The sequence below is a fragment of the Chionomys nivalis genome, chromosome 14, assembly GCF_950005125.1.
Source record: "Chionomys nivalis chromosome 14, mChiNiv1.1, whole genome shotgun sequence".
NCBI lineage: Eukaryota > Metazoa > Chordata > Mammalia > Rodentia > Cricetidae > Chionomys > Chionomys nivalis.
The window spans coordinates 40,219,929-40,246,516 of record NC_080099.1 but is presented as its reverse complement, the minus strand read 5'-3'; the positions used below and the strand labels follow the sequence as shown (position 1 = coordinate 40,246,516).

The window sequence follows — 26,588 nt, the reverse complement described above, 5'->3', positions numbered from 1 at the left end:
AAATTCAAGTTTTCAACTTGAACTATAGAACTATAGAAAATGACACTTAAGGAGATGTGAAGTTATTAATACGGGAGATCAGCAGGGAGTTAGTTGGGTGGTGACAGAAGACCATTAACACACCTGCCTTACGGCTAGTTTATGTTTATCCTCAATAACCGGTCTCTTCTGTGACCGGTCTGCTGTGTGAGAAGACTTCCACATCTTAGTGTGCTGCCTGGAGGGCGCTTCTCCTTCATGGCCTATGTTGCTAGCAAGTGTATAAGAGATGTAGATGTCCACTTCTCGAAACAATCCTGGGGTAGAATCTGGAGAATGATAGCAGATTTAGATTTCAGTTTTTTTATTTCTTTTTTCCCTCATGATGTACTAAGAGGTGTTTATGTTCTTCCTTCTTTCTCTCTCTTTTTTTTGAATTTGATGGGGACTTGCTGTTTAGCATAGGCTGGATTGGACTTGAATTTACTGTGTATCCAAGACTGGCCTCTGGGTGCTGGAATTGTTGACATGCACCACCATATAAAATACGCTAAACTCATATTTAACTGGAGGCTTATCTATAAGTGATGTGGCATTATATTTACTTGAAGTTACAAAAATCCAGTTTTCTAAGTAGTGACTATAAATTTACTGTATATACATTTGATCTAGTGCAGTTGATTTAAAACTGTTAGTTGAATATTATTACAATATGTAGTCAGTAAGTGTGCGCCTCTAGTAGTGGAGTCACATGTCTTAAATGCTGTGATGCTGCTTTTGGTCTTGATGGATAGTTGTTTTGCTTTACATTAAATCCGCTGAATTATTTGTTGCTTAGGGTTCATGGGACATTAGGGTAGATCTTTTATAAATGGAGTCTTTTGGTGCTGAAGAGACATAAGCCTTTGTATGGAACAGAAACAAGTGGGGTAGAGGGTACTTTCAGGAAAGTGGGACTCAGTTCCTTGTCCAACTTAAGTTGTTTTTGGTAATTGAATTTTTATATTACATTCAAATTATAGACAACATCTTTTTATCCTTGTTCAAAATGGCAGTCCCAATATTCATTTTATTTTTACTTCTGAAACTGATGCATAGTGTAAACTTAGTTGAAGAGTACTTTATTATGCTAAAATTACCAAGCCTAGGTATCAGAAGAAGCAGCAACTTCTCTTGCTTCAGATGCAGCTTTGTGTGGGATCTTGTTAGTAGTCACTGATGACAGTGGAGGAATTTTCAGGTTCTGTGGACTCTGTTATTTCTAAGGTTTCCGCTAAAGAGTAGGATGAGAGGGGCTGGAGAGATGGCTCAGTGGTTAAGAGCATTGCCTGCTCTTCCAAAGGTCCTGAGTTCAATTCCCAGCAACCACATGGTGGCTCACAACCATTTGTAATGTCTGGTGCCCTCTTCTGGCCTGCAGGAGTACACGCAGACAGAATATTGTATACATAAATAAATAAATATTTAAAAAAAAAAAAAAAGAGTAGGATGAGAGGCTCATGCAGGGGTGAGTTCAATTCCCAGTGCCAACACCAGACCAGAATAAAAGAAGCCCGAAGATAGAGTGGACAATTTTGTTTTCTGTATTTGTGACACTCACTGACATTTAAAATGAGTTTTATTACTATTGTAGGAAAAATAGGATAGGAAAATAGCTATATAGCTACATTTTTTTTGAAGTAAACAATGAAGGGTTATTGCTGTGTGATTTTGTAAAATAATGTTTGTTAGTAGCTACTGTGAATGAGTTTAGGTCATTGATAAGCTTAGTATTTAAACATAAGGACTTGGGATATAGTTCAGGTGTAGAGCAATTGCCTAGCATGCACAAGGCCCTGGGTTCAACTTCTACCACCACAAAAAAAAAACATGGAAAAAAATCCCCAGAACATTCTAAAAAGTCAACTTTTTTCTTTTAAAGCAATCCAGTGTATGAAAAATGCAATGAAATATAAAGAACAAAAAGTTTACCCGTGATGGTATAACCTAGAAGTAGCACCTGTCAATATTTTGACATTCTTATTACTAATCATTTTTATTAAAGATTAATCATTTTTCTTATGCAGTAGCCAAATGTATTTGAGCAGACAACTGTTTGCTTTTATAGTTCTTTGCTTATGTATAGAGGTATAATTTACTAATAACCTGGAGTTTATAAGTGACCATATTGTTCTTGTGCATTCACAGAGACCACCTTTCATGCCTCCACCCATGGGAGCCATGCCTCCTCCTCCGGGTATGATGTTCCCACCAGGAATGCCTCCTGGGACTGCTCCTGGTGCCCCAGCACTGCCTCCCACTGAGGAGATATGGGTAGAAAACAAAACTCCAGATGGGAAGGTAAATTACAAACATATTCAGCTTGTTATTTCCATGGTAGTGAAAATTTGATAGATTGAGATTGTAGTAGTTCTGTTCATTAAGAATGAGCCTCCAGCAGGGGCTAGGGTATAACTCCAGAAGAACTGGCTGCATTAGATTTTGCTGGAGTTACAAGGTTGCATGGAGGCCTGTATTTTAAATGATGTACCACAGATTCTCAAGACTATCTTTAGGCATGGGAATCATTAGCAGGGATCAGTGTGTAGTTGAACTGTAGTAGCTGAGACTACGGTGAAGGAATACAAAACTAACAGAGAAGGTGCCTGAGGTAAAATGTGACCTAAGGGAAACGTACCTCAGCTTACCACAGTCCTCTTAAGGAATGAAACTATGTGTGCTTCATTTTCTTCAGAGTAGAGTGATGACCACACATAAGAAGTTTTTCTAGCAGCATGCTTACCTGAGTGAGCCTAGAGATTTTCTATGGGGTTTTTATTAGAGGTTGGTCATACAATACCATTAGTCTGGCGTTTCCTAAAATTCCAGACTCCCAGAAGGAAAAGAGACTTTCAGCATAGCTGCATCGTTTACATACACAGTTTAGGCACAGTGCATAGCAACCTCAAGTCCAGTTCTGAACATACTAGTCAACGGCCAATATTGTCAGCAAGGCTTTCCTCTATTTGTAGTCTCAGGCCTTCTTTGTTAACTTCCTTTGCAAAATACTACATTAGCTTTCCTTTCTGTTTTATAGACACATAGACTCATATGAGTATTTTGTAACCTTCTCTAAAGTTACTTTAAAAATCTTTTAAGACAAAATATAGTAACGTTATTTGTAATATCAGATATTGTGATTATCACTTTTCCCCCATTCCTTTGCAGGTTTATTACTACAATGCTCGGACACGTGAATCTGCGTGGACCAAGCCAGATGGAGTAAAGGTTATTCAGCAATCAGAACTGACACCTATGCTTGCAGCCCAAGCGCAGGTTCAGGCCCAAGCCCAAGCCCAAGCCCAGGCTCAAGCCCAGGCCCAGGCCCAAGCCCAGGCTCAGGCCCAGGCTCAGGCCCAAGCTCAAGCCCAGGCCCAGGCACAAGTACAAGCGCAAGTACAAGCGCAAGTGCAAGCGCAGGCAGTAGGCGCCCCCACCCCTACAACCAGTAGCCCAGCACCTGCAGTTTCTACTTCAACACCATCGTCCACCCCATCCTCTACGACAGCTACCACAACAACTGCTACTTCGGTTGCACAGACAGTATCAAGTAAGTACTGGCCTGGTGTGGGTTTGTATTTAGGGGTGTAAAACCAAATAAATACTGTATTCTGAAAAGGTAATTTCTGGCATTACCTTTAATGGTACTTAAAATATGTTTTGACATTAAAATTTCTGAGTTAGAGAAAACCAGGCATTTGAGTAGACATACTCTTTCTTGCCCAAGTGTAGTTCTTTAAAGTTAAACTGTAAAAGTGTAGCTATTTTAATTGACTAACACTAGTGACTAGGGAATTACAAAATTGTGTTCAACCTTATTTTATAGAGTTTTTAATTGAGACTTGAACAAAGGTCAACAAATGAGGATTGATGTGGTTTATGGGATTGGCAGGGAAGTTCTGAAGCAGGACAGTTTATATTGGTCAATAGACTGCGTGAGAGCAAGCCCAGGGGATGGATAGTTTTAAAAAAATCAGACAGATGTTCTGGAATGTTCTTTAGGTGCTAGGTCTGGGTGAAACTGAAGTGAGAAGGCTGTTAGGAATTTTACTTTTTTAGAGATGGTGGGCCCTGAGTAAGTTATTTGTAAATGCAGGGGAAACAGTAAGAAGGAAAAGAATTTTCCAGTATATAGTTACATCCCAAGACTTAGAACTTTAAAAAATAAAAACAAGAATGTATACATACCAGATATAAGGGCTGAAGGGGGATTTTTTTTTTTTAAAACAACTATTCTGTATGTTGGTGGTCTCACTCTGGAAACAGACTGGGCCAGAACTCTTGAAATAATCTTGGCGTGATCATTGTTACTGCATTGCACTGACTAGATTTCCTTATATGGGATATTCCTGTTGTTTTACTGTCTGGACAATGGATGAGAAAAACAAGCCACACATTATACTTGGTAGCTTCAGAAGCTTGGGAATCAGTAGTGTAAAAAAATACTGAAATATACAATCATAATGGATTCAAATTTGAGTATACCTTATTGATTGAGGAAGTAAGGTATGTGTATAGGCATATATGTCTCCCTCCTCCCCCCAACCCTGGTGATGGAACCCAGGGCCTTAATGCATACTAGACAAGCACTCTACTGCTTAGCAATGAATCCCGCCTGGAGACAGTTTTTAGACATTATTTAGTATTTTTAGACAAACTGGGGGAAATGTATGAAACAAGAAAACATAGATGTTTTATGTTGTGCTGCCTAACTACGTTGTGATCTTTAGCTTATGGTTTTTATGCTTGAGTGTCCAAGGCAGAAACCTGCCAGTGATTTATGGAGTTCATGGTGGTAGTGGGAGCAGGGTATTAGAGGCAATATAGCTCTCTATGGAGCCTCCTGTTGCTTAAGGTCTCTCTGATGGCTTGGGAAGGATGGTACTTCGTTTGCTTTAAGGAGTGTGGTTATGTAGGTATTTCAGTTGTCCTGTGTATGCGCCTTTTTCTGAGTGCTTCAACCTTTACTGCTGTAATTGTCCTGAAAGGACCTTTATTCTCAACATAAGATAACAAAGTCAGTGCTCTCTTCGCTGCTAGAGTACCAGTTTTTATGTTGTGTGTCAGAGTTTTCTGGTGCTGTGGTTCTAGTCTCACTATTTCTCCGCCTTCTCTACATGGTCACTTGTCTTGTTAGAATCCCACCCTGGGTTAAAAAGCATGGGTTGAGATGTAGCGCATTGGTAGTTATTTGAGCACATGGACCTCATAGGAACTTATTGATTGGCCTTTCTCCCAGGTTTCCCTTTGACTGTCCCTCTAAGCAAGTTCAAAATACCCTGCTGTGGAAAGATGAGTGCATACTATTGCCATCTCCTTGATTGTAATCTTTTCTGCTTGAACTTTTATGTCCCTATAAACTCATTTTCCTGGCATTAGTGCTTTGGAACATAATTTTAGTAATATGAATACAAGTAATACTTTAAAATTAGTTCTGTAAGCTAGAGTATAGATCTGTGGATACATGGGACTAAACATTCAAATGATTTATTTTACTTGAAGTTGAGCAAAGCTCAATTTTTGAAAGTTTTGGAAACTGATCATAAAGTCAACTTCTCAGAGAAATTGGGAAGAAAATAAATAGACATTATACTGGTCTACAGTTGTTGAATGGTGTATGGGACTGGGCAAATGTTGCATGTACTTTGTATTTTTCACACTGTTATAAATTATATTAATATGATACTGTACCCTAAGGCTAGGTCTATGCTAGACCAACAATTCATTCCTGGGCCCCTGAAGATACTTGTTTGGCCCTGCTGTCTATTTAGCCAAGGTGAGTTCCTCATTAACAAGTATGAAATTACTCACATCTTCTGAGCCTAAGTGAGTTTTTCATTTTTAGAAGCAAGAAGGTGGTAATGGATAGATTTTTGTTGTCAGATGGACAGTACAGTTGGATGGTTTGTATCCAGCTCTGTGCTTTTATTTAGAATTGAAGTTGCTTAAAGATTGGAAAAGCACTGTTATTAATTTGGCGGGTTTATTCTTAGTCTAATATAGGTAGAGTTTGATACTTTCCCTTTCTTTAAAAAATGTGAAATCTAGTGAATTATCACAGTGGATTTTACTTGGAACTAGGTAAGTTATAAATAAATACTATGTTTTAGTGAATGAGCTAAAACCTTAGAAATGTGAACTATAGATTTTTTTTGATCATTTCTATTTTAAATGTGAATTCAAGAGAAGAGTGTTTTATTTTAAATAATTAAAAATGTATTAGCAGAACCTAGATTACCCTGAATTTTACAATTCACCTGGATATACTGTAGATAGGAAATACGTAAAATATTTTCTTAAATTTTGAAATAATTAAAGAAGGCATGAGATGTTTTCTGTCTATTCATTCATAGCTAGAGTTTAATTGTTTGCATATTCTTGTTCCCTCTGTTCTTACTTGCTTAGATAGTTCCGGTAATGTAGTTGATTTCCCTTCTTCTCTTCTTCCTATGTTAATTCATCACATGAACTCTGTTTACATTTATGAAATTATGCTAATAGTGTGAGAAGACACAGTTATACGCAGTGGTGTCCATTTTCCAACTCCATTTTGTCTGCATAAGTGTGGCCCTACCCAGCAAAGAAGTACAGACTTTGTGACCCTTCCTTACTCAAGGCTTCTTGTTGGGATGCCTGGTGTCTTAGGAGTCGAGTGCTCACCTGCGTTTTCTGAACACTTCTGTTGCTCTGTCCTCTTTGCCTTCACTCCTGCTTCTTTTACTACTTGCTTGAATTTCATTTTGCTGACTATTTTCAAGCTTCTTGAAAATGGATTTTGTGAAACATTTCTGCAGTGTATGGGATAATGGGATAACGGGCCTTTACATGCTGCATGAGTGAGTGATAGGTGGATACAGTAAAAAGGTTCCCGAAGGAGTGATACATGTTTTCTCTTTTATCAGCACCGACAACACAGGACCAGACTCCAAGTTCTGCTGTCTCAGTTGCCACGCCTACAGTTAGTGTATCAACTCCTGCTCCTACAGCCACACCTGTGCAAACTGTACCCCAGCCGCACCCCCAGACGTTACCTCCTGCTGTTCCTCATTCAGTACCTCAGCCAGCAGCAGCCATACCTGCTTTTCCACCAGTAATGGTGCCTCCATTTCGTGTTCCCCTTCCTGGCATGCCAATCCCACTTCCAGGTAAACAGCAGTCCGCGGTTGCTTTTCTAGCTCTTCACGTTGTCACTCTGTTCTCATGTGTCTGTTACATTTGAATTTTGCCTTGAATCTCACCTGTTTGAAACGTTTTTGAAAGATTCATGGCTAACTGCGATTATTTTTTTTCCTAAGTTTTGGTAAATGTCTTTTTTGTTGTTGTTTACATATCTTAAAATTAGAGTCACATTTAAAGCTACACTTATTTTGGATAATAGCCTCAGTGAAAGAAATGATTTTTTTGTTTCTAAATGTGTTCTAAATGTAATTTTTAAAGGGATTGAGTCTATAAAGTTGATAAGTTACAAGCTATAACTGCTAGCACAGGTTGAATAATGTACACAGTATATTGCTCTAACACATGCATTCAGTCTTAAGTTTTGAACCATTTTAGGAGGTAGGTACACAGACAAGTTAAATTACTTGTCCAGTGTCACCTAGCTAAGTGATAGGGTTAGGTATGGATCTGGTACCCTCCGGATCCAGGTACCAAGCTCTTAATAATTACGTTGTTCTGAGAAGAAAATGTGAGTCAGTTAAGTGTGAACAGATCAGGGTAAGACAAATCAGAAGGTTTCTGCGTAACATTTATGACATGCATTAGTTAAAAGTTTGTTATGGCAAATTTGTGTGTGTTGTGATATGAAATTATGAAGACTAGAGAAGGAGTTAAAAGACTTGTGGGTAAGTTTTCTGTCAGGGATTGCATAATAGTGTTGGGCATTCTGATTTGAGTGCGTTTGCTGTTGTCAAATGCCTGGATTTAATCCTTGATCCATGATTTATTCTTTATGTGCTGTAGTTGAAAACAGTGATACCTGTAGACAAGTTCACAACGCTAGTTTGGTGAGGGTGAAGAGAACCCAGCTTCTGGTTCTAAGTTTGACACTTCCTGAGATTACTGCCATTTTGTTCTATCAGGTTCTGTGTAAAAATAGAGATGTGCTGCAACTACATTTAAATAGTAAACATTTGCAAGAACAAAAAATTTAAGAATTGATTTTTTTATTCTAATAAAAATCTTTTAAACATTATTGATATACTAAATAAATATTCTATATGTGAAGGTGACAAAACTCTAGTTATTTAAAAATAAGAAAAACAGAAGTTGTTCAGTACTAAGGATTGCTTTTTTTCTCTTGAGTTATATTTGAGAAGCTGAGTACTTTGTTCTACTGCTGCTTACTACTATTATTGTTATTATTTATTTATTTTTTGGAGACAGGGTTTTTCTGTGTAGACATGGCAGTCTTGGAACTCTCTGTGTAGCTCAGATGGGCCTCGATCTCATAAAAATCTGCTTGCTGAGTATTGGGTTTAAAGGTGTGTGCCAGCTCCCAAGCAGCATCTTATTTTTGTAGGGAAGTAGCAAATGGGGTGTAGTTTGACACTTGTCAAAAGCTCATTTTTTTTTTTTTTTTAATTATTATTGAGAGATATAGTGTCTTGCCGTGTAGGCTGTCCTAGCCTAGTGTTCACTTTTCTAGTCGTAAACCATGAAATGGTGGTCTCTTTTATGGTTAAGGACAGTATTGGGGCTAACTCCAGGTTTGAGTATGGAAGTACTGAGCTGTTAATTTGCAGGGACAGACTGAGAGGTAGCATGATGATGCTTTCACACTATTTTGAGAGACTATTGTCTTCTGAAAGGATTCTTTGTTCTAGTGTTCCTACTTGGAGCAGAGAAAAGGTAGAGGGTATACACACACACTAGCAAGATTTGTGTGGAAGTTTGCCAGATTCTTCATTTTCATACTTCACTTTCTAAATTTAGAGTAGGTAGTGATGACCACAAAATCAAGACGATACTTTTGAAGTTTGGAAATAAATGACAATACATGGCAGCCACTAATAACACTTTTTAAGTTAACTGGAAGGAAACTTGGCCTCCCCCTGTCTCTGTCTCTCTCATTCTTCTTTCCTCTCTGTGCGTTGTGGAGTGTTTGTGTGTGTGTGTGAACATGAGTGCAGTTTTGGGAACTGAACTCAGGGACTTGTGCATGTTAGGCAAGTACTGTACTTCTGAGTTATACTTCCAGCCCAAGAAAACTAGCAGTTGGGCTGTCCAAGATACCAAAATTCTTTGGAGGGTGTCTTATAGAAAGTAACAGTGATATTTGTTGGTATTACGGTATTTTTGATTCAATATTCATCTATTTTTCTCATTACCCTTTTTTTATTCTTTTTTTTTTTTTTTTTTTTTTGGTTTTTCGAGACAGGGTTTCTCTGTGGTTTTGGAGCCTGTCCTGGAACTAGCTCTTGTAGACCAGGCTGGTCTCGAACTCACAGAGATCCGCCTGCCTCTGCCTCCCGAGTGCTGGGATTAAAGGCGTGCGCCACCACCGCCCGGCTCCCTTTTTTTATTCTTAAGTTCTACAAATTAGTTTAGTGAAAATGACCAAAACACTTAGTTTCTCCTCCCTGTATTTTTTATTCTGTACAATTAGATCCTATCTTTTCCCCGTTTTAATGTCAACTTTGAATTAAGGTAAATTGGAAGGTTTTTTGTTTGTTTTGTTTTTCTTTTTTTTTTAAATATTTATTTATTATGTATACAATATTCTGTCTGTGTGTATGTCTGTAGGCCAGAAGAGGGCACCAGACCTCATTACAGATGGTTGTGAGCCACCATGTGGTTGCTGGGAATTGAACTCAGGACCTTTGGAAGAGCAGGCAATGCTCTTAACCACTGAGCCATCTCTCCGGCCCCTGTTTTGTTTTTCTTAAATGATTTTTCAAGACAGGTTTCTCTGTAGCCCTGGCTGTCCTGGAACTCACTTTGTTGAATAGGCTGGCCTTGAACTTACAGAGATCCGCCTGCTTCTGCTTCTTGAGAGTAAAGATGTGTGCCGTGGCCTGGCTAAATTGGAAGGAATTATTTTGTTGTTATTTTAAGACAGGGTCTCTCTATAGCGTTGGAGCCTATCCTGGAACTAGCTCTTGTAGACCAGGCTGGCCTCAAACTCAGAGATCTGCCTGCCTCTGCCTCCCAAATGCTGGGATTAAAGGTGTGCGCTACCATTGCCCAGGAGTGATTTGTATATTATTTATTTTGCAGCTTGAAATTCTTTAAAATAGCATCATCTGGTTGTAATAAAGATAATTAAGTAAGAGAAACATGGTAAAGGAAAGTAGTGGAAGAATTAGATGAAATACAAGAGTAAGAGGTAGGATTTGAGGGTGGTAACAGATTGGGGTTAGGGGGTGTCTGTTTTTAAAACTGAAATCTTGCCTGCAATTTTAAGAAATTTACTGTCACTGACGTCAGAATTATCCAAAATGCTAAGTGGAATTTTCTAACTTCCTAATAGAGCATATTTTGAGGACAGCATAATTTGTAGGAAAAGTGGACAAAAGCTCCCCCTTTAAAAAAGGTTAGTATTTCAGATATGTGGTTATTTTGTGAGTATTCATAATATGCTTGTAATTGTCAGGGAAAGCCTTAGAGTTATCGGTTTAGCTTATAGTAAGGTGGAAAGACTAGAGTTGGCTCTGTTGATTTTTATCATTGGTAGTTATGTCTGACTATGAAGATTTGATTCATTTTAAGTTACATAGTGAAAAATTTTTTGGAGGCTAGTTTAGAAGGATAGAGATGGGAATACAGTATGTATATTCTAAGGGAAGTGGTGGTTTAATAGGTTTGGTGATCTTGTAGGTTACAATATTCATATTAACTTAATATTTACAGCCTGTATGTAGTTTCTTTAGTGAAGTGAATTTTTCTTTGCTTTGTTTCAACGTTAGTGAAATAATGCTACATTTAGAGCTTTCTTCACTCAGCATGCTTTGATAATTCAAGGATTTTATATTGATTTAAGTTAGTAGAAAGTTTAGTGTTAATATTCTTTATGTGAAATGGCAAAGAAATTAAAGACACTTCAAAAATGTGTGTGTGCTTGTGCGTGTGTGTCCAGTTTAAATTATTTGAAAACACAGTTTACTTTCTGAATTAGGAGAGACTTCTTTTCCCCACCTTCAATAGGATTTAATAAATAAAATAAGCAATAAAGTTTATTTTTAGTAAAGGATTTTAATTTTTTAGATTTGTAGTACCAAACTAAGTTGAGGTTTTTTCCAGGTACAAAAAAACGTATTTCCCCTGTATTCAGACTTACTTTTAAACATTTTGAAATTCACATTCAATTTTGAACTTCCTCGGTTTTCCAGCTTTTCTTTTCGTTCTTTTTCCGTCATTGTAATGCCTTATGATGAGTCCTCCTTCTTCTCAAAACTGTACGTAATATCTGTTCTTAATACATGGGCTACTGTAGCCAGCAGAGTGACAGAGGTGGCTGCTGTTCCCAGCAGACAGTGACTGAGAACATTAAAGGGATGAAGTGTAGTCTTGGCCTGCCTCCACAGTGCTCCTTCTGTATTCGTGCCATTCCATGTTGTGGGCACCAAGCAGATACTTTGACATTGGTTGAATGCTGCTCTCTCCATCTATGCTTTTGTTTTCACCATTATTTGCTGTGGGATATTTGAATCCATTTTATGCCTTATTTTCTTATTTCCCTTGCCCCTCTGCCCTGTCTCCCTTTCTATTTTTGCATAGTTGTGCTCTATTCTTCAGACCCAGCCTGTAGTTTCAAATGAGCATCAGCATAGCAAAAGTACCTTGTCAGCACAGTGCTGCGTGCACTGCCTTTTACTGGCCTGTAAGCAACCACAGCTGGGTTTGGTGTCTGGTGGGAAAAGTTCCCACATGAGAATTTATTACATATGTGTGACAAAGGGGTTTTCTTTCGTTGAATTTAAACTTTGAGACTCCTTCAGATGTGAGAGCTGGTAGGTAATTGGTGTTATAGCTTAGAATCATTGGCTTTGGACCACTTCCCACCAAATGTCAACTACTATTTATTCCATTCTTGGTCTTTCTCATTGGAAATAGATTCTAAATTGTAGTGGTAAAATAGTTCCCTGAATCCCAGTGGTAGCCGACATACAATGGCAGCTTTCCAACCAATGCTTGCTTATCCATTTTACAGGTGTAGCAATGATGCAAATAGTCAGCTGCCCGTATGTAAAGACAGTCGCTACCACCAAGACCGGTAATTTTAAAACATCTTAGTTTGTTTTGTCTGTAAGTTGGCATGGTAGTGAATGTTGTTGTTTATCCTTTTATTTATTTTTTGCCCTAGTGAGTGGAGCTTAAAAAATATTTTTCTTTTTAATGAGCAGTTTAAATTCAGTTATCATATTTGGCCAACACTTAATTTCCCAATTGCCTGTAGTTTTAGCTTCTTTGGTTCACAAAAGCAAATGAGGTCAGATCACTTTATATCTTAATTTATGTAATAAGTGTAAACAACTTCATTCTCATATTCATAACATTTAATTTTATTTTTGATGTATGTTTTTAAGTTAAATATAAAATGTCATTTCCATGTGTAAAATGATGTGATTATGCTTGCATGCAAGTGACTATGTGCGTGTGATATTTGTATATAGCATATGTTTGCATTTTAAAGTGACCAAAGTAAGACTGCCTAGAACATAAATACTAGGATTTTGTTTTCCATTTGGATTCTTGTATCCATATTTTAACAGTATTTTAAATAATACCGGCTTATTTAGCATTATAAAAAACAAAAATTGTGGCTTGTCTTTTAAAAATAGATTCTGTCTCTGACTTCTTAAGGGAAAGGATGATCTGATAGTCTGTATGGCTTATCATTTGCAGTTACTAAGTCATTTTTCTTTAAAACGAAGAATTTTTATTCTGAGAAGTAGGGAATTTGTGTTGGGAATTACACTCAGTGAATTGTTATCTCTTAGAATTTGAGAACTTAAAAAAGTATATTTAGTCTATCATGGTATTTAGACACTGTCATAGAAGACACCTAAACTTTTGACTGTTCTTAAGGTTTAACCGTATCCAGTTGAATTTAGACATTAGAGTCAAAAGACCAAGGAGATAGGGTGACTAATATTTAGTTCACCTTTTATATACTATTCTTGTTCTAAGTATTTATTAATATACTAGGAGGATTTAGCTCGTGGTTTTATTTAGTAGTTGGATCTAACTTTTTATTATTCTTTTTTAGGTGTGTTACCAGGAATGGCCCCTCCTATAGTACCCATGATACATCCCCAGGTTGCTATTGCAGCTTCACCTGCTACCTTAGCTGGAGCAACAGCAGTTTCTGAGTGGACTGAATATAAAACGGCAGATGGGAAGACGTACTATTACAATAATAGAACACTAGAATCAACTTGGGAAAAGCCCCAAGAACTGAAGGAAAAAGGTATAGTTGTTTTGTGGCTTAGGATGTAGTATGAATTGTAACAAGTAGAATGCTATTTGGAATTCATATTTTGTAAGCTACAAAATAATTTTTAAATGTTCATGCATATTACACATTTTTCAGTTATGAAGCATTGTATAATTATATTGTCCTTGTGGAGACTGATAACACTGATTAACCAAATTTAGGTCTTTGGCCATTAGTATGTAGCAGGTTTATAATGCTGCGTGTTATGAGTCCTTGCTTCTCCGCAGCATAGTTCAGTATTTTATGGGTAGTTGCTGCAGGCGATAGACATGACCTGAGAATATGTTCTCTTGAAGTCAGCAGGTTAAAGAGTTTTCTAATTATATTAAGAGACAGTACCAAGAAGTACATTTTATGTGTATGGTTATCATTTAGAAATAGAGCATCTCAACTGCTTACTCTGTGCAAGTTCTTTTAAAAATTACAGAAAACTGTTGAATGACATTGTCTTAGTTATTTAACAGAAAAATTAGATGAGAAGATTAAAGAGCCAATTAAGGAGGCATCTGAAGAACCACTGCCAATGGAGACAGAGGAGGAAGATCCTAAGGAGGAACCTATGAAGGAGATAAAGGAGGTAAAGGGCCAAGGCATGCTAAACTGGGGGCCAACCTGTGTTGTTTGTAGTATCTACACAGAACTGAACGTGTATTTGATGGATATTAAAAGAGTTTCAAATTTGACTTTTGAAAGTGTGGGGTTCTTTGAAGTTTCTAATATTTTCCCTTTGAAAGGTTCATTAATATTTTAGGTGTAATAATCTTTGTTTTAAAGTGTGGGTGTATTTTCATTGCATATATATGTGGATACCCTTGGAGGCCAGAAGAGAGTAGGTGTCAGATCCTTGGATCTGTAGTTACAGGCAGTGTAAATTGCTTTATCTGGGAACTGAACTCAGGGCCTTGGGAAGAGCAGTATACACTCCTAACAGCTGAGCTATCTCTCCAGCCCTTTCCTTTTTTATACTTAACTGAGGTCCATTGAACGGTAAGGTTTTGATCTAGAGGTTGAAACTAATCTCCAGCCTCTTGACCTGTAGACTGGTTCATGTTAAAGTTAGAAGTACAATTTACTGTTTGAAGAATGTTGAGTGTATTTCATCTGCCCTCCCCACTGTCCACTTAGTGTGGAGTGGTCCCTTTGTAATCTTGAGTTCTCGTTTGGGGAGCTTCTTTCATTCTCTAAGATGACAATGATAGCCATGTTTCAGTACTACAAAAATTAGAAGAAGTAAGAAACCATGTTAAAGGAAGAGGTCTCCTAATTTTCTCTACTCTAGTTATTTCTGTTGTAAGCACATGGCTAGTCTGTGATATAGGGCTGGTTGCTGCTGCTCGTTTCTGCTGATGTGAGATTCAGCTCTTAATGTAGGGCAAGGATGTAGAATTTTATAGAAATTCCTACTCAGAATCTTAAAGTTCTTACAATAGGTCTTGGGTTAGTTTCCATTTGAGGTATTTGTGATGATACTTTATTTTTCATTTGTCGTATACTATTTATTAAATAAAATAATATTTCTCTTAGGAGCCCAAAGAAGAAGAGATGACTGAAGAAGAAAAGGCTGCCCAGAAGGCAAAGCCAGTAGCTACTACTCCTATTCCTGGTACTCCGTGGTATGTACTTAACTGAGGAATTTTATTTATTTTACTTAATTCTTAAATGACTTCTGTAGGAAGAAAAAAGGTTTTTAAAAGTATAGGTCATATTTTTTTAACTGTTCAATTTTTTTTTTTTTTTTGAATTTTCGAGCCAGGGTTTCTCCGTAGCTTTTGGTTCCTGTCCTGAAACTAGCTCTTGTAGACCAGGCTGGCCTCGAACTCACAGAGATCCGCCTGCCTCTGCCTCTCGAGTGCTGGGGTTAAAGGCGTGCGCCACCACCGCCCGGCCCTTAACTGATCAATCAGTTGGCACAAATATTTTCCATAATTATCAAACAAATATCTTCTTCCCTTTATGGTCGTGTCCTGATAGTGCGTATAGTTGTGTATTTGAACCACTGTGAAATCTTGAGCCTGCTTTTTATTATTTAATGTTTTAAATTTATTTCTACGTACATATAAATATGCATATGTAGACTCCACTATGTGATTATTACAGAAATCTGTAAAATTACAACTTTTAATCCAATTATGGAATAATCTCCTTACTCTTCTTGGGCTTGTTTTTTGCTTCTTGGGTGTGGTTTTTCTCTTTCTTCCTCTGCCACATTAGTGTTTCTTCCTTCTGTTCCTTCTCACTTATTTAATCCATATCCACTGCAGTACTGTGGTGACTTGTTTCTTCTTGAGGCTTTGTACTATTACATAGAGTCTTTCACAGCTTACTTTTGTTGCTACTTTTGTCCCTTTCCCTCTCTGCTGCCCCCCTCCATTTTTTTTTCCTGTGATGACCCAGCATCTGTGTTTAAAAACCATGTCTGTGAGATAATGTTAAATAGGTTCTTTTCTTTTTGAATTTCCCACAAAATAGCAAGCATTTCTTGAGGGCGATGACATCCCTAGACTAGATTCTATGTTATTAAGGGATGACAGTGGTATGTCCTTCTATTAGCTCTTTTTCTATTTTATTAATGGAAATATCTGTGGAGAGAGACCCTTATTAGCATTGCTATCTTAAGGGGACAGACTGTATTAGAAAGGATTTAGCAGTTCCAGAATAGTTGACTTAAATGTCCTTATGTTTCTTCTGGTGGAGGTATTATCTTTACTGATAGCTCATCTTTGGTTCTTAAATCACTCCTGATTTGATTCTTTCATATTTCTGTTTCTTTCTGTTGTGACAAGATATTGAGCCTTGTCTTTCTGTATTTCTGGTTTTGGATTTAGCTATTTTTCCAAGGAGACCTAGTTCATTTTTGTGAGCAGTGACATTTATAGGTCACAGTGTTAAATCTTGGGATAGTGCTGCTGTTGAATTCTGAATTTAAAAATGCTGTGGTAGATTTTGGTGGAAGACTCATATTTAAAGGTACAATATGACTTTATACCATTTCGTGCCACTGAGTTTTACAGCACCATTTTTCTGAATGCATCATCTGTCTCATATCTTACTGAGTTCCTCTGTTACTTGCTGTGAAAATGGCTGTTTCTCAATGATGGCAGCATAATTATACTATTTGCCTTTCTCACACTGGTCACAATATCAGTATTGACACTGCCTCTAATGTAATTGACACTTCTCTAATGTATTTGCTAAGGCAGTTTAAACTTTTGTAATTTTGTGTGTAGGGAATATCACTAAGGCTTGTAGTAAGAATATGTTTTAAAGACCCTAGGTATGGTTTTCTACATATATTATTCAATGATTTAATAAACTTAATAAACTCATTTAAAAGTAATTATGCAAAATGTTTCTATATAAAATCAGAGTTATGAAAATAGTCTGTATTTAATACGCATGCTCCTGAGTTTGGTTTATCATGATAAAACTGGTAACCAACCTTATACGTTTGGGGCTACATGCTCACATGTGGACCTGTTGTGTAATTATTGCTTCTTTATTTTTTTTCTGTTCTGAAACAGTTGTAATTTATATGTCTAGACATTTGGATCTAGTCTCCCTCCAAACCCTTAACTGTTTTTTTTATGATTTATATCTGTAGGGTTGTTTCTCTCCAACCCCCCCCCCACACACACACCACTCCATTGACCTTTTAAGACTTTAAGGGGGTTAAAGCTTGAGGTTGAGGGTGGGGAGGAACTGAGCGGGGCAGATCTGAAAGCAAGGTAGTAGGTGAGGGATTTAAGCATTCTGGGTCTATGGCCTCCCCCCCCCCTCCAGTCTGCTCAGACTCCCATTCTCATCTTCCGTACCAGTAGTCTAATGCATCCCTTAAGGTAGAGGTTCTTTTTCTTTTTTTCTTTTTCTTTCTTTTTTTTTTTTTTTTTTGATTTGTTTATTTATTATGTACACAGTGTTCAGCCTCCATGTATGCCCTCAGGTCAGAAGAGGGCACCAGATCTCATTACAGATGGTTGTGAGCCACCATGTGGTTGTCGGGAATCGAACTCAGGACCTCCGGAAGAGCAGTCAGTGCTCTTAACCTCTGAGCCATCTCTCCAGCCCAAGGTAGAGGTTCTTAACACATGGGTTGCGACCCCTTTTGGTGGTCTAATGACCTTTTCACAGGAGTTGCCTAAAACCATCAGAAAACAGATATTTATATTACAATTCAAACCCAGAGGTTGGCCTGTCTTTGTGCTGGGATTAAAGGCATGTGCCACCACCACCTGGCTGGTTTTATATTTTTATATTTCAATTTTGCTATGGTTTATACAAACAGCTTACAATATCATTTTAAATCTACTCTGTTAGTTCTTGTTTTTATTTGGTATAATGAAACTATTAACAGTTAATGTAAATTTTGATAGCATTGAATTTGAGATATAATTATTTACTGGTTTTCTTTTCTAACCTTTTGTTCCTCTATTCTCTCTTAATTTATATTTGATTTGTTTAGCATTCTGTTTAACTTACTGGCTTTTTGAGGACATCTCTTTTGTCATCAGTCGTTACTTCAGGAATTATAGTACCCATATGTAATTCCACATTCTGTTTAAAGCAAATGTACTGTTGTATGGATAAACCCTTCAGGGCAGGTCCCTTTAAACCTGTACACACTGGCTTATGTCTTAGTTATCTTACATATAACTGCTGCGTGCATTAAAATTCCATCAGGCAAATAGAATTTCAAAGAACTTAAGAAGAAAATGATATTTTGTATTGACAATTCCTGCCTTCATTGCTAAAGACACAGGCTTTGTTGAGTTATCAGCATGGAGAACGTTCCTTTTCAGACTGGTCTTCTGGGTTGGAACCGCTTAGTCCCTTTTCTTTAAAATGCTTCCCCCTTTTGGTTCTGTAGGATGTGAAGTTCTGGTTGGTAATTTCTTTTCCCAGAACCTTAATGATCCTTCATATTTTGGTTTGTGGGGCTCTTGGTAAGGATTAAAGTTCGCTCAGAGAAGTTTTGTCATTTCTTTCCCCCATCCCTAGTTATCGTGATTTTTGTGCTTTAACAGCTGGTCCTGTCTAGGCCAGGTGTTTTGAATTTATTTTGTTTGAGGTTTACCTGTCTGAGCGAAGTCTGTCCTTTATATAAGCCTTTGGAAATATTATGTGTGTGTGCTTTGTCTTCATGTGTGTCTGTCTATGCATCATGTGTGTAGTACCCAGGGAGACCAGAGGAGGGCATTGGAGCCGTTGGAAAAGGAGTTACCTGTGAACTGCCATGTAGTGTTGCTGATTGAACCAGGTGCCTCTGGAAGAGGAGTCAGTGCTTTTAATTGCTGAGCCATCTCTCCAACCCCAGTTTCAGTTAATCAATTTCCTGTTTATCTTTAAAATTGTTTCTATTTCTTCTCTGAAAATGGCTGTTTTCTTTTTTCATTAATTTCAGATACAGTTTTCTTTATCTCATGAAATTTAGTTGTTACTATGGAATCTGATTATTTCACCATAGGATCCTTTTCTCATTTCAATGTCCAGGTCACTTTGAACTTGACAGCTGTTAATTTTTAATTGTCTAGAGAGAAGATCTGGTTTCCTTTGGACTTTTAGCTGTCTGCTCTTATACAAACTATCATCAGACTAGAACTTGTAAAGGGGCATAAATGGCTACTTTCCTTATAGTTGCCTCTGTAAATTTTGAGTCACTGTGCTTCTATATATTTATTATGAAACTTATAAATCCTTTCTTATGCTTGTTTTTTGTTATGACTTGAATTTTCTAATTATAAAAACAGGATTAATAGACTGTAGTGGTTTGTGGGGTTCTAGTGTAATTTTTTATATTTTATATCACCTGTAATTAGATCATGTTTGCATTTGATATGTAATTTTGCTTTATTAAGAAATACTAAGAATTTATTGGGTACTGTGACTTGCTTTTTAAGCTATAGAGTTTTTATGGTGTTAGTTTTTTTATTATTTAGAGAATACTTTATTAGTTTTTGTAATCAAACCCACGTAGATAAGACCTTATATATTTAATACAGTGTGTTACCCCTGAACAAATGGAAAGAAAAATTAAGTTCAACATTTTGAGACCAATATGGTTGTTAATTTCTGTACAATGCCAACTCAATGCAGTAAACTGGGATACTTTTTCCAAAATTGACGGCACAGCTAAAGTTTCCAAAAACTCAAATTATATATGTGTATATATTTATACTTATATAAATAAATCAATAATAGCAGTGTGTTTTGCATCAATAGCAGCAACAGCTTTTTCAGGTTCTGCAGTCATTAGAACAAAATTATTATAGAGACATCTAGCACACTATAGCATTTTTGTTGCCTTTGAACTTTAAATAGTTTAAAATTTAGTGCTGTCAAATTGTGTGAATTCAGTTTGTAAGCATTTTAAACTCTAACCACACATTGGTTTGCATTTTTGTAGCTACTTAGCCCTCTTGTTCTGAAAGCCATATGAAAACCATTATTAATTAGGATCTTTCCTTTTCTCACTACTTACTGACCTTTTGTCTTCTGAGAGTTAACATTAAAAGACATAGCCATCAGAGTGCATTTTTGTAATACAGAAAAATGGTATTTTATCTTAATCTTCAGGTGTGTTGTTTGGACTGGCGATGAGCGGGTCTTCTTTTACAATCCCACAACTCGTCTTTCTATGTGGGACCGACCTGATGATTTGATTGGAAGGGCAGATGTTGACAAAATTATTCAAGAGCCCCCTCATAAGAAAGGATTGGAAGACATGAAGAAGCTAAGTAAGTTTTAAATTAGGAACTCATTCTCTGGATTTAACCCCTTTTTATTTTTTGATGGAAGTATAAATGCCATTTAAAATATTTAATGTTTAAAAATAGACTTATTCTAGTTTGATACAATAAATGAGAAATGTGAAGAATTTGGAAAAGGTTTTGTTTTGTAGAACAGTCTTAACTTTGTGCGAAGGTTTTCAGTTAGTTTGAGATTTTGGAATTGTTGCTATTGGCTTAGTGCTCATCAATACCACTTGAAACACTCCTTAGATAGCTTTCGTCTCCTTTTGTTACTCGTGATATATTTTGCAATAATCAGACTATGCAGAATATTTTTATTTTGCTAAAATTTTGTATACTACAAAATGCAAACTTTTATGAAAATATAAGTAGCTAATCCTGCGGTGGCATGTACCTTTAACCCGCTGTGTGTGGGAGGCAGAGGCAGGTAGATCTCAGATCCAGGACAGTCTGCTCTGCAGAGTTTGTTCCAGACCAGCCGAGGCTACATACATAGTTACCTCCCAACCCCCAGAATCATTTGAACTGAATAATAACTTCCTTGTTGAATAAAGAAATTCTTATCTCTTAAGAGATTTTGAAATCTACTTCCTGTACTGATAGTATTTCAGAATATTGGGTCAAAGATTTGTGTATAACTTTTTGTTATATATTTATTACACTTATATTTATTCAGTATTTTATTCAGTTTTTATGGAACTCATATTCATAAATAATGTAGAAACATGGTAAGCAAATAATTTAAAACTTCTAATGTAATAAATCTTGATGTGGTCTTTAAAGTGGTTAAGAACTTTACATGGAATATACATGTATATATATATATTATTTCTGTTATTTTGTGCTTTAAAGTACTTTGCAGATCAGTATAACTGCCTATCTGGTACTCTGGTACCATCTCTTTTTATCACCTTCAGCAATATTTACTTTATAGGCATAATGATGTTATTTATAATCATAGTAGTAAATGGTGCCAAAAAAATACACAATTTGCTTTGGGGTTTTTTTGGGAACATTTTCTTTATATTTGAGTCACATTTGTTGCATAATGTTCATCTAAGAAAGCCTCTATGAATTATGAATCAGGAGTTTTATTTATTTGTAAAGTTAAAACTGGGAAAACTTGTACCTTTTAAAGTTAAGGGGTAGGTAGGAAACCTCAAAGTAATCACTCTGAAGGGAGGATAAATTGAACTGTAGAATTGTCTTACTTGGCTTAGTGATTGTTGGGTAGATATTTTACCCTGACTGCATTTTTTAAAAAAGCTTGTAAATATGTGTATATAACTGTTGTAACAGTGTTTGAAATGTCTTTGCTAGGACACCCGGCTCCAACAATGCTGTCCATCCAAAAGTGGCAGTTCTCGATGAGTGCAAGTGAGTGCAGTAACTGTGAATGCAGCGTTTTCATGCATGAACACCCGTGTTCTGATAATCATTAGCAGAGGAATCAAGGCTGAGAATTCAGTAGTTATCTGCTAATGTTTATGCAGTCTTCTAAATTTTATCTTACAGTTAAAGAAGAACAAGAGTTAATGGAAGAAATGAATGAAGATGAGCCTATTAAAGCAAAAAAACGGAAGTAAGTAACACATAGTTTATGCATATCCAGGTAGATTTAGAGTATAGAGTTGATGAAATTATCAGTTTGTGATTGGAAGTTAAGTGTGTAGTATTTGTGATTAGGGAACAGTAGTCATAATTGTCTTCTTGGACCTGATATTAATCTTGTTTTGTAATGTAGAGATGATTTCCTTTCTGTTGTTAGAGTTCAGAATACGTGGTTATACAAATAGATATTATGAGGCTAGCTGACATTTTGGAATTCATTGATTAATTTTCTACAGTCTTAAGTAGGTCTAGATGTTATTAAAAAATAAAATTTCTCTCTTATCAACCTACACAAATGCCATTCAAGGAGTGATATTAAAAATGGACATCTTTTGCTATATGTGCTTAGAGTATGATCTGCCTATTCCTAGAGTCTGGTCATTATTTCCTGGTGGGGAGTGGACTCAGAAAATACTGTGAGAGACATTGGAAGAGGGTTGTAGCATTGGTGTGAATAGTCCTCTAGAACTGGGCAAAATGTGATGTTACTTTTATGGGTGGGAGTAAAGTTGGAGTATAAAGTGTATGTAAATGGGATTATTATTTTGCAGCAAATAAGAAAAGTTTGAGATCATTACTAGGGACTGGTTGATAATAGTTCTGATTGAAAAAGAACAGATTGACTGCAGCCCGGTTGTGGCAAGATGAGTAAAGGAACTGTAAGAGTGGTTCCTTTAAATACCTGTTTGTTTATGGGCAGCAGTGTTACATTAAGGTCTTATTAGAGAGAATTACCGTAATCTGCAACTGAGACAGCTCTTATTTTCACAATTGACCTTTTCATTGCTTAATCAAATGTATTTTTACTAGTTGTGGTTATTTTATGTTCTTTTTAGAAAATTGTAGAATTAGACATTTGTTTTCTTAATTATTGTAAATGATTGTATTCATTCTGTTTATTTGCCATATTTTTAGATATTTCTGTGATGTTAAACTTTTAGATTGTTTTTAATTGTTTGTTCTTATAGACATCTCTGTAAGGTTTTTAACTGCTTTTATCAGGAGAATGTCAAAGAAGTCCTTTATGTGGATTGCCCGAGCTTCTCTATTTAGGTACAAAGCTAAAAGCCTGTTTTTTCTGGCTTAGTTTTCTTTTTACTTATCTTATTGAGCTAGATAGTGATAGTTTGTATTGTGACATTTAGTATAATTCTGTAAAGGTTGATTCTATTATATTTGTTTGTTGTCTTTGAACTCCTTTAGCTATTTAAATAGTTCTTCAGTAAAGTAAGAAGGAATATTGCTTGGCAAATTGCTTTTCCTGTTTATTTTGTGCATGTCTTAGGTCTCAGACTGTCTTGCTAAGTTCCTGTAGGTCATAGGTGGTGTTTTCTGTTTCTTTTTGAGGCATTCCTTTATTCCCCAATTGCTAATTACCTGTCACTATTAATTATAGGCTACCTATAATATACTTTTGAATTTGCAGTAACTTGTATAGGGAATATAAATGAGTAATATTAGTTTTATATTCTTAGCAGATCATATTTAAGAAGGAAGATCTGTTCAAATACATTTGAATACATTGGTTTTAGTTTTTAGATTAGATATACAAATATAGTTCTTTTTCATAGTGCACATGTTTTGAGAGGTCACCTGATTCGTGTTTACAGTCTCCTTGTATACATACAAGTAATAGGCCCGACCTTAACCCTGAAGTGCATTTTTTGGATAAACAAGAAGTAAGCTAAGCCTTTGGTGAACCATTTTATTTCCTACTGATCCCTCCCACCTAACTACTCCTGTGCCCTTGTTCTCTGTGACCTGCCCTTCAACTTAAACTTCAGCTTGACACCCAGAAAGTGAGTAATAAAAATGTCGAGTAGGTAAGGTGTTTATCTCAGACATCATACACTTGGCCAAGTTAGAAGATACTTTAATTTTATTCCTAAAATAAATATTTGAAATTATTAAGACTTTTTATCATCTTAATAGATTTTTAAATATTTTAAGAATTTATAATAAAATATTTTGGGAAATGCTAATTTTTTCTATGTATCAAGAACTAAAACTATATTCTATTTAATTCTATCATAATTTTGCAAGCAATGCCTGAAAAGTTTTTTCATTTTAGTTTACCTTCTATATTAACTGGAGTAAGAGAGAAAGTACACTAACTTTTTTTTGACCAGTATAGCCATTGTAACGTTAGAAATGCACTGTAATTTTATTATTAGAATGAAAGCTATGCCATATATTTTATTTGAGATCCTCAGGATGATTTGTTTAGTCAAAAATATGCTGCTTAGTAGTGCCTTGAAAATTCCCCTGATTTTAAGAACTTAGTAAGATTTGTATTAATACCACCTTACGATTTATTTTTTTTATAGGAGAGATGATAATAAAGACATTGATTCAGAGAAAGAAGCTGCCATGGAAGCTGAAATTAAAGCTGCCCGAGAAAGGGCCATTGTCCCTCTGGAGGCTCGAATGAAGCAGTTCAAGGACATGCTGCTAGAGAGAGGGGTCAGAAAACAATCTTTGGGGGAGATATTTCTGTTTTATATAAGTAATATAAATATGTCTTGCTAAAAGGTCAAATCTAAGGTTAGTGCTCATAAAATTGGGGTGGGAAGGATAAGGGAAGCTATTAAATTACTGTACACTTTTGAAGTGGCCTTTTCCTTGGCTTATATCATGTTAAACTAAGTGGCATTTTGCTGTCCTTAAGTAAAAATAACATTTAACATTTGTGGGGTCATATAATTTCGGTAACATGAATGAGTATTAACGTTGCAGAATTGCGGACTGCTTCGAATAGGTAAGGTATATATGATTCTTCCACTATCTTCAGAGTGGCTTTTGGCGAAAGAACCGATACTTTATGATATTGAAAGCTAAATGAGAAAGAAACTTTGGTTGTATTCGCAAATGTGTTTGAATAAGTAAGCCATTCTATTTTAAATCACTATATTGCTTTTAAGATTGCAGTTAAGGGTGTGAAATCAAAATGCAAATCTTCAAGGCCTTTTCTGATGTACTAAGGTTAAAATGTCACACAGTAGTGGTTATTTTAATGAGCAATGAAGTGTGTGTTATTTCTTTATAACAAAGAAATGGTCAGAGCCAATTAATGTGGAAATTTGCTGTTGCTAGCCTCCCACTGCTTATCATTTATTAGTGATGGAAACTTCACTATGGTTTTAATGTCTCCTTTATAAACAGATGCCCTGTAGATTTCAAGCAAAATTATGACCTTTCTGCTTAATTATGAGGCAATGCTTTCTTTTTATTTTAAAGGTGTCTGCTTTTTCAACGTGGGAGAAGGAGTTGCACAAGATAGTATTTGACCCTCGGTACTTGCTTCTCAATCCTAAAGAAAGAAAACAGGTAAAAGGAAATAAAATAGTGAGAACTTACTTAAATGAAATTTGATGTTTTAAGTGTTTAAACAAGCTCCCAGACTGGCTGAGCTCACAGTCCTTCTGCACTGCTCTTGTGTGCTGGAGTCACAGCACATATCCTTTAACCTCCATCTGTTTTTTTTTTTTTTTTTTTCTTTTTAACAGTACTTCACAACATACTTTTGCATCTTAATGCTTAGGTCAGTGTGGAAGCTTTCCCAGTTCAGAAACAAGGTTATTTTTGCCACTTTCATATGAACATATATATTATGCCTTATACTTAATGAAGTTATGTCTGCATTTATCAATTTGTGCAAATGATGCAAATTTAGAGTAGAGAATAACAAAATAGAGTTTAAGAAAGAAAAACACCCATCTGTAATTCCCAGCAGACATGACCACTGTTCACTGCCTTCCTAACCAGTGTGCCAGTTTGTCTGTGTGTGTGAATACTGGGAAGTGTGGTACTTGGAATGTTTGTGTGCATGAATACTACATGTCTAAGCCACAAAGATGGACTTTTATCTTGTAGCCTCCTTATATTTTTTAATAGCCCCCTTTCTTTTTTATTCTTCTTCTTCTATTTCTTTCATAGTCAAGTTTTTCTACATAGTAGCCAAGAGTCATTTAAGGTTTAAGAGAAATTCGATTAAGTTGCTATTCTTAAAATTGTCTAATGTATTCTATTTCATTTAAGGTAAAACAGACTCTTGACATAGAATGTTTTACATGTGGTCATTGCTATATTCCTCTAAAGTTCTTCTCTGTGCATATTATAGCCACACCAACGGATAAGGCAACACACTTCCTTTGCATAATCAGTTTGTATCAATATTCTCTTTACCTTTTGTAGTTTTGTTACGTTTTTTGAATAGCACTGATAGCTCTAATTGTCTGAAATTAGTAGATTGGAGTTGGCAGGGTGACTCACCTGACCTGAGTTTGATCTGCAAACTCACATGATGGAAGAAGAGAACCAGTCCTTGCAGATTGTTCTCTGATCTCCATACATGTGCTGTGGCATACATGCCCACATACATACTCCACAGATAGATACACATATATACATACAAATAGATATGTGGAAATAAAATAAAATCACATTGTTTATCGTATGTTTCCCTCTTCTGCAGGATTTAAACTCTGTAAGGGCAGCAGTTTGGTTCTTGTTCTATATGGTGTCTGGATCAGTGACTATTATATAAAAAAAAAAAACCTAGAAGACTTAGCAGCACATTTTTTACATTACTAGGTGTTAAAATTTCTGTCTGAGTGAAACCCAAGTACTATTTAGAACTTAAGTTCTTCAACTTCTGGAGCATTGCAAGTTGGTAGAGATTGAGCTACTTCCTAGAACTGCAATACAGCAGTGGGGATGCTATTTCATATAGAGCCTCTGTGGAGATACTGTCTTCATAAAGCTGTAGTAGTAGT

The 26,588-nt window shown here is 36.1% G+C and overlaps 1 protein-coding gene across 5 annotated transcripts in view; it reads left to right on the top strand.

Moving 5' to 3' along the window:
- The window catches only part of Tcerg1 (transcription elongation regulator 1), a 53,502-nt gene that overhangs the window by 7,337 nt on the left and 19,577 nt on the right, over nucleotides 1-26,588 (top strand). For 2 of the 5 annotated variants that reach the window (XR_009058296.1, XM_057788536.1), the window contains exons 3-15: nucleotides 2,167-2,319; nucleotides 3,187-3,568; nucleotides 6,921-7,163; nucleotides 12,170-12,232; nucleotides 13,229-13,429; nucleotides 13,921-14,033; nucleotides 14,981-15,069; nucleotides 20,027-20,187; nucleotides 21,523-21,579; nucleotides 21,718-21,784; nucleotides 22,816-22,866; nucleotides 24,141-24,276; nucleotides 25,051-25,140. Coding sequence is in view for 4 of the 5 variants with exons in the window: in XM_057788536.1 (XP_057644519.1) it covers nucleotides 2,167-2,319; nucleotides 3,187-3,568; nucleotides 6,921-7,163; nucleotides 12,170-12,232; nucleotides 13,229-13,429; nucleotides 13,921-14,033; nucleotides 14,981-15,069; nucleotides 20,027-20,187; nucleotides 21,523-21,579; nucleotides 21,718-21,784; nucleotides 22,816-22,866; nucleotides 24,141-24,276; nucleotides 25,051-25,140 (1,806 nt within the window). In the remaining variant the exon portion in view is untranslated. The remainder of the gene's footprint in view (nucleotides 1-2,166; nucleotides 2,320-3,186; nucleotides 3,569-6,920; nucleotides 7,164-12,169; nucleotides 12,233-13,228; nucleotides 13,430-13,920; nucleotides 14,034-14,980; nucleotides 15,070-20,026; nucleotides 20,188-21,522; nucleotides 21,580-21,717; nucleotides 21,785-22,815; nucleotides 22,867-24,140; nucleotides 24,277-25,050; nucleotides 25,141-26,588) is intronic. The other 3 variants (XM_057788538.1, XM_057788537.1, XM_057788539.1) reach the window with 3 other exon arrangements.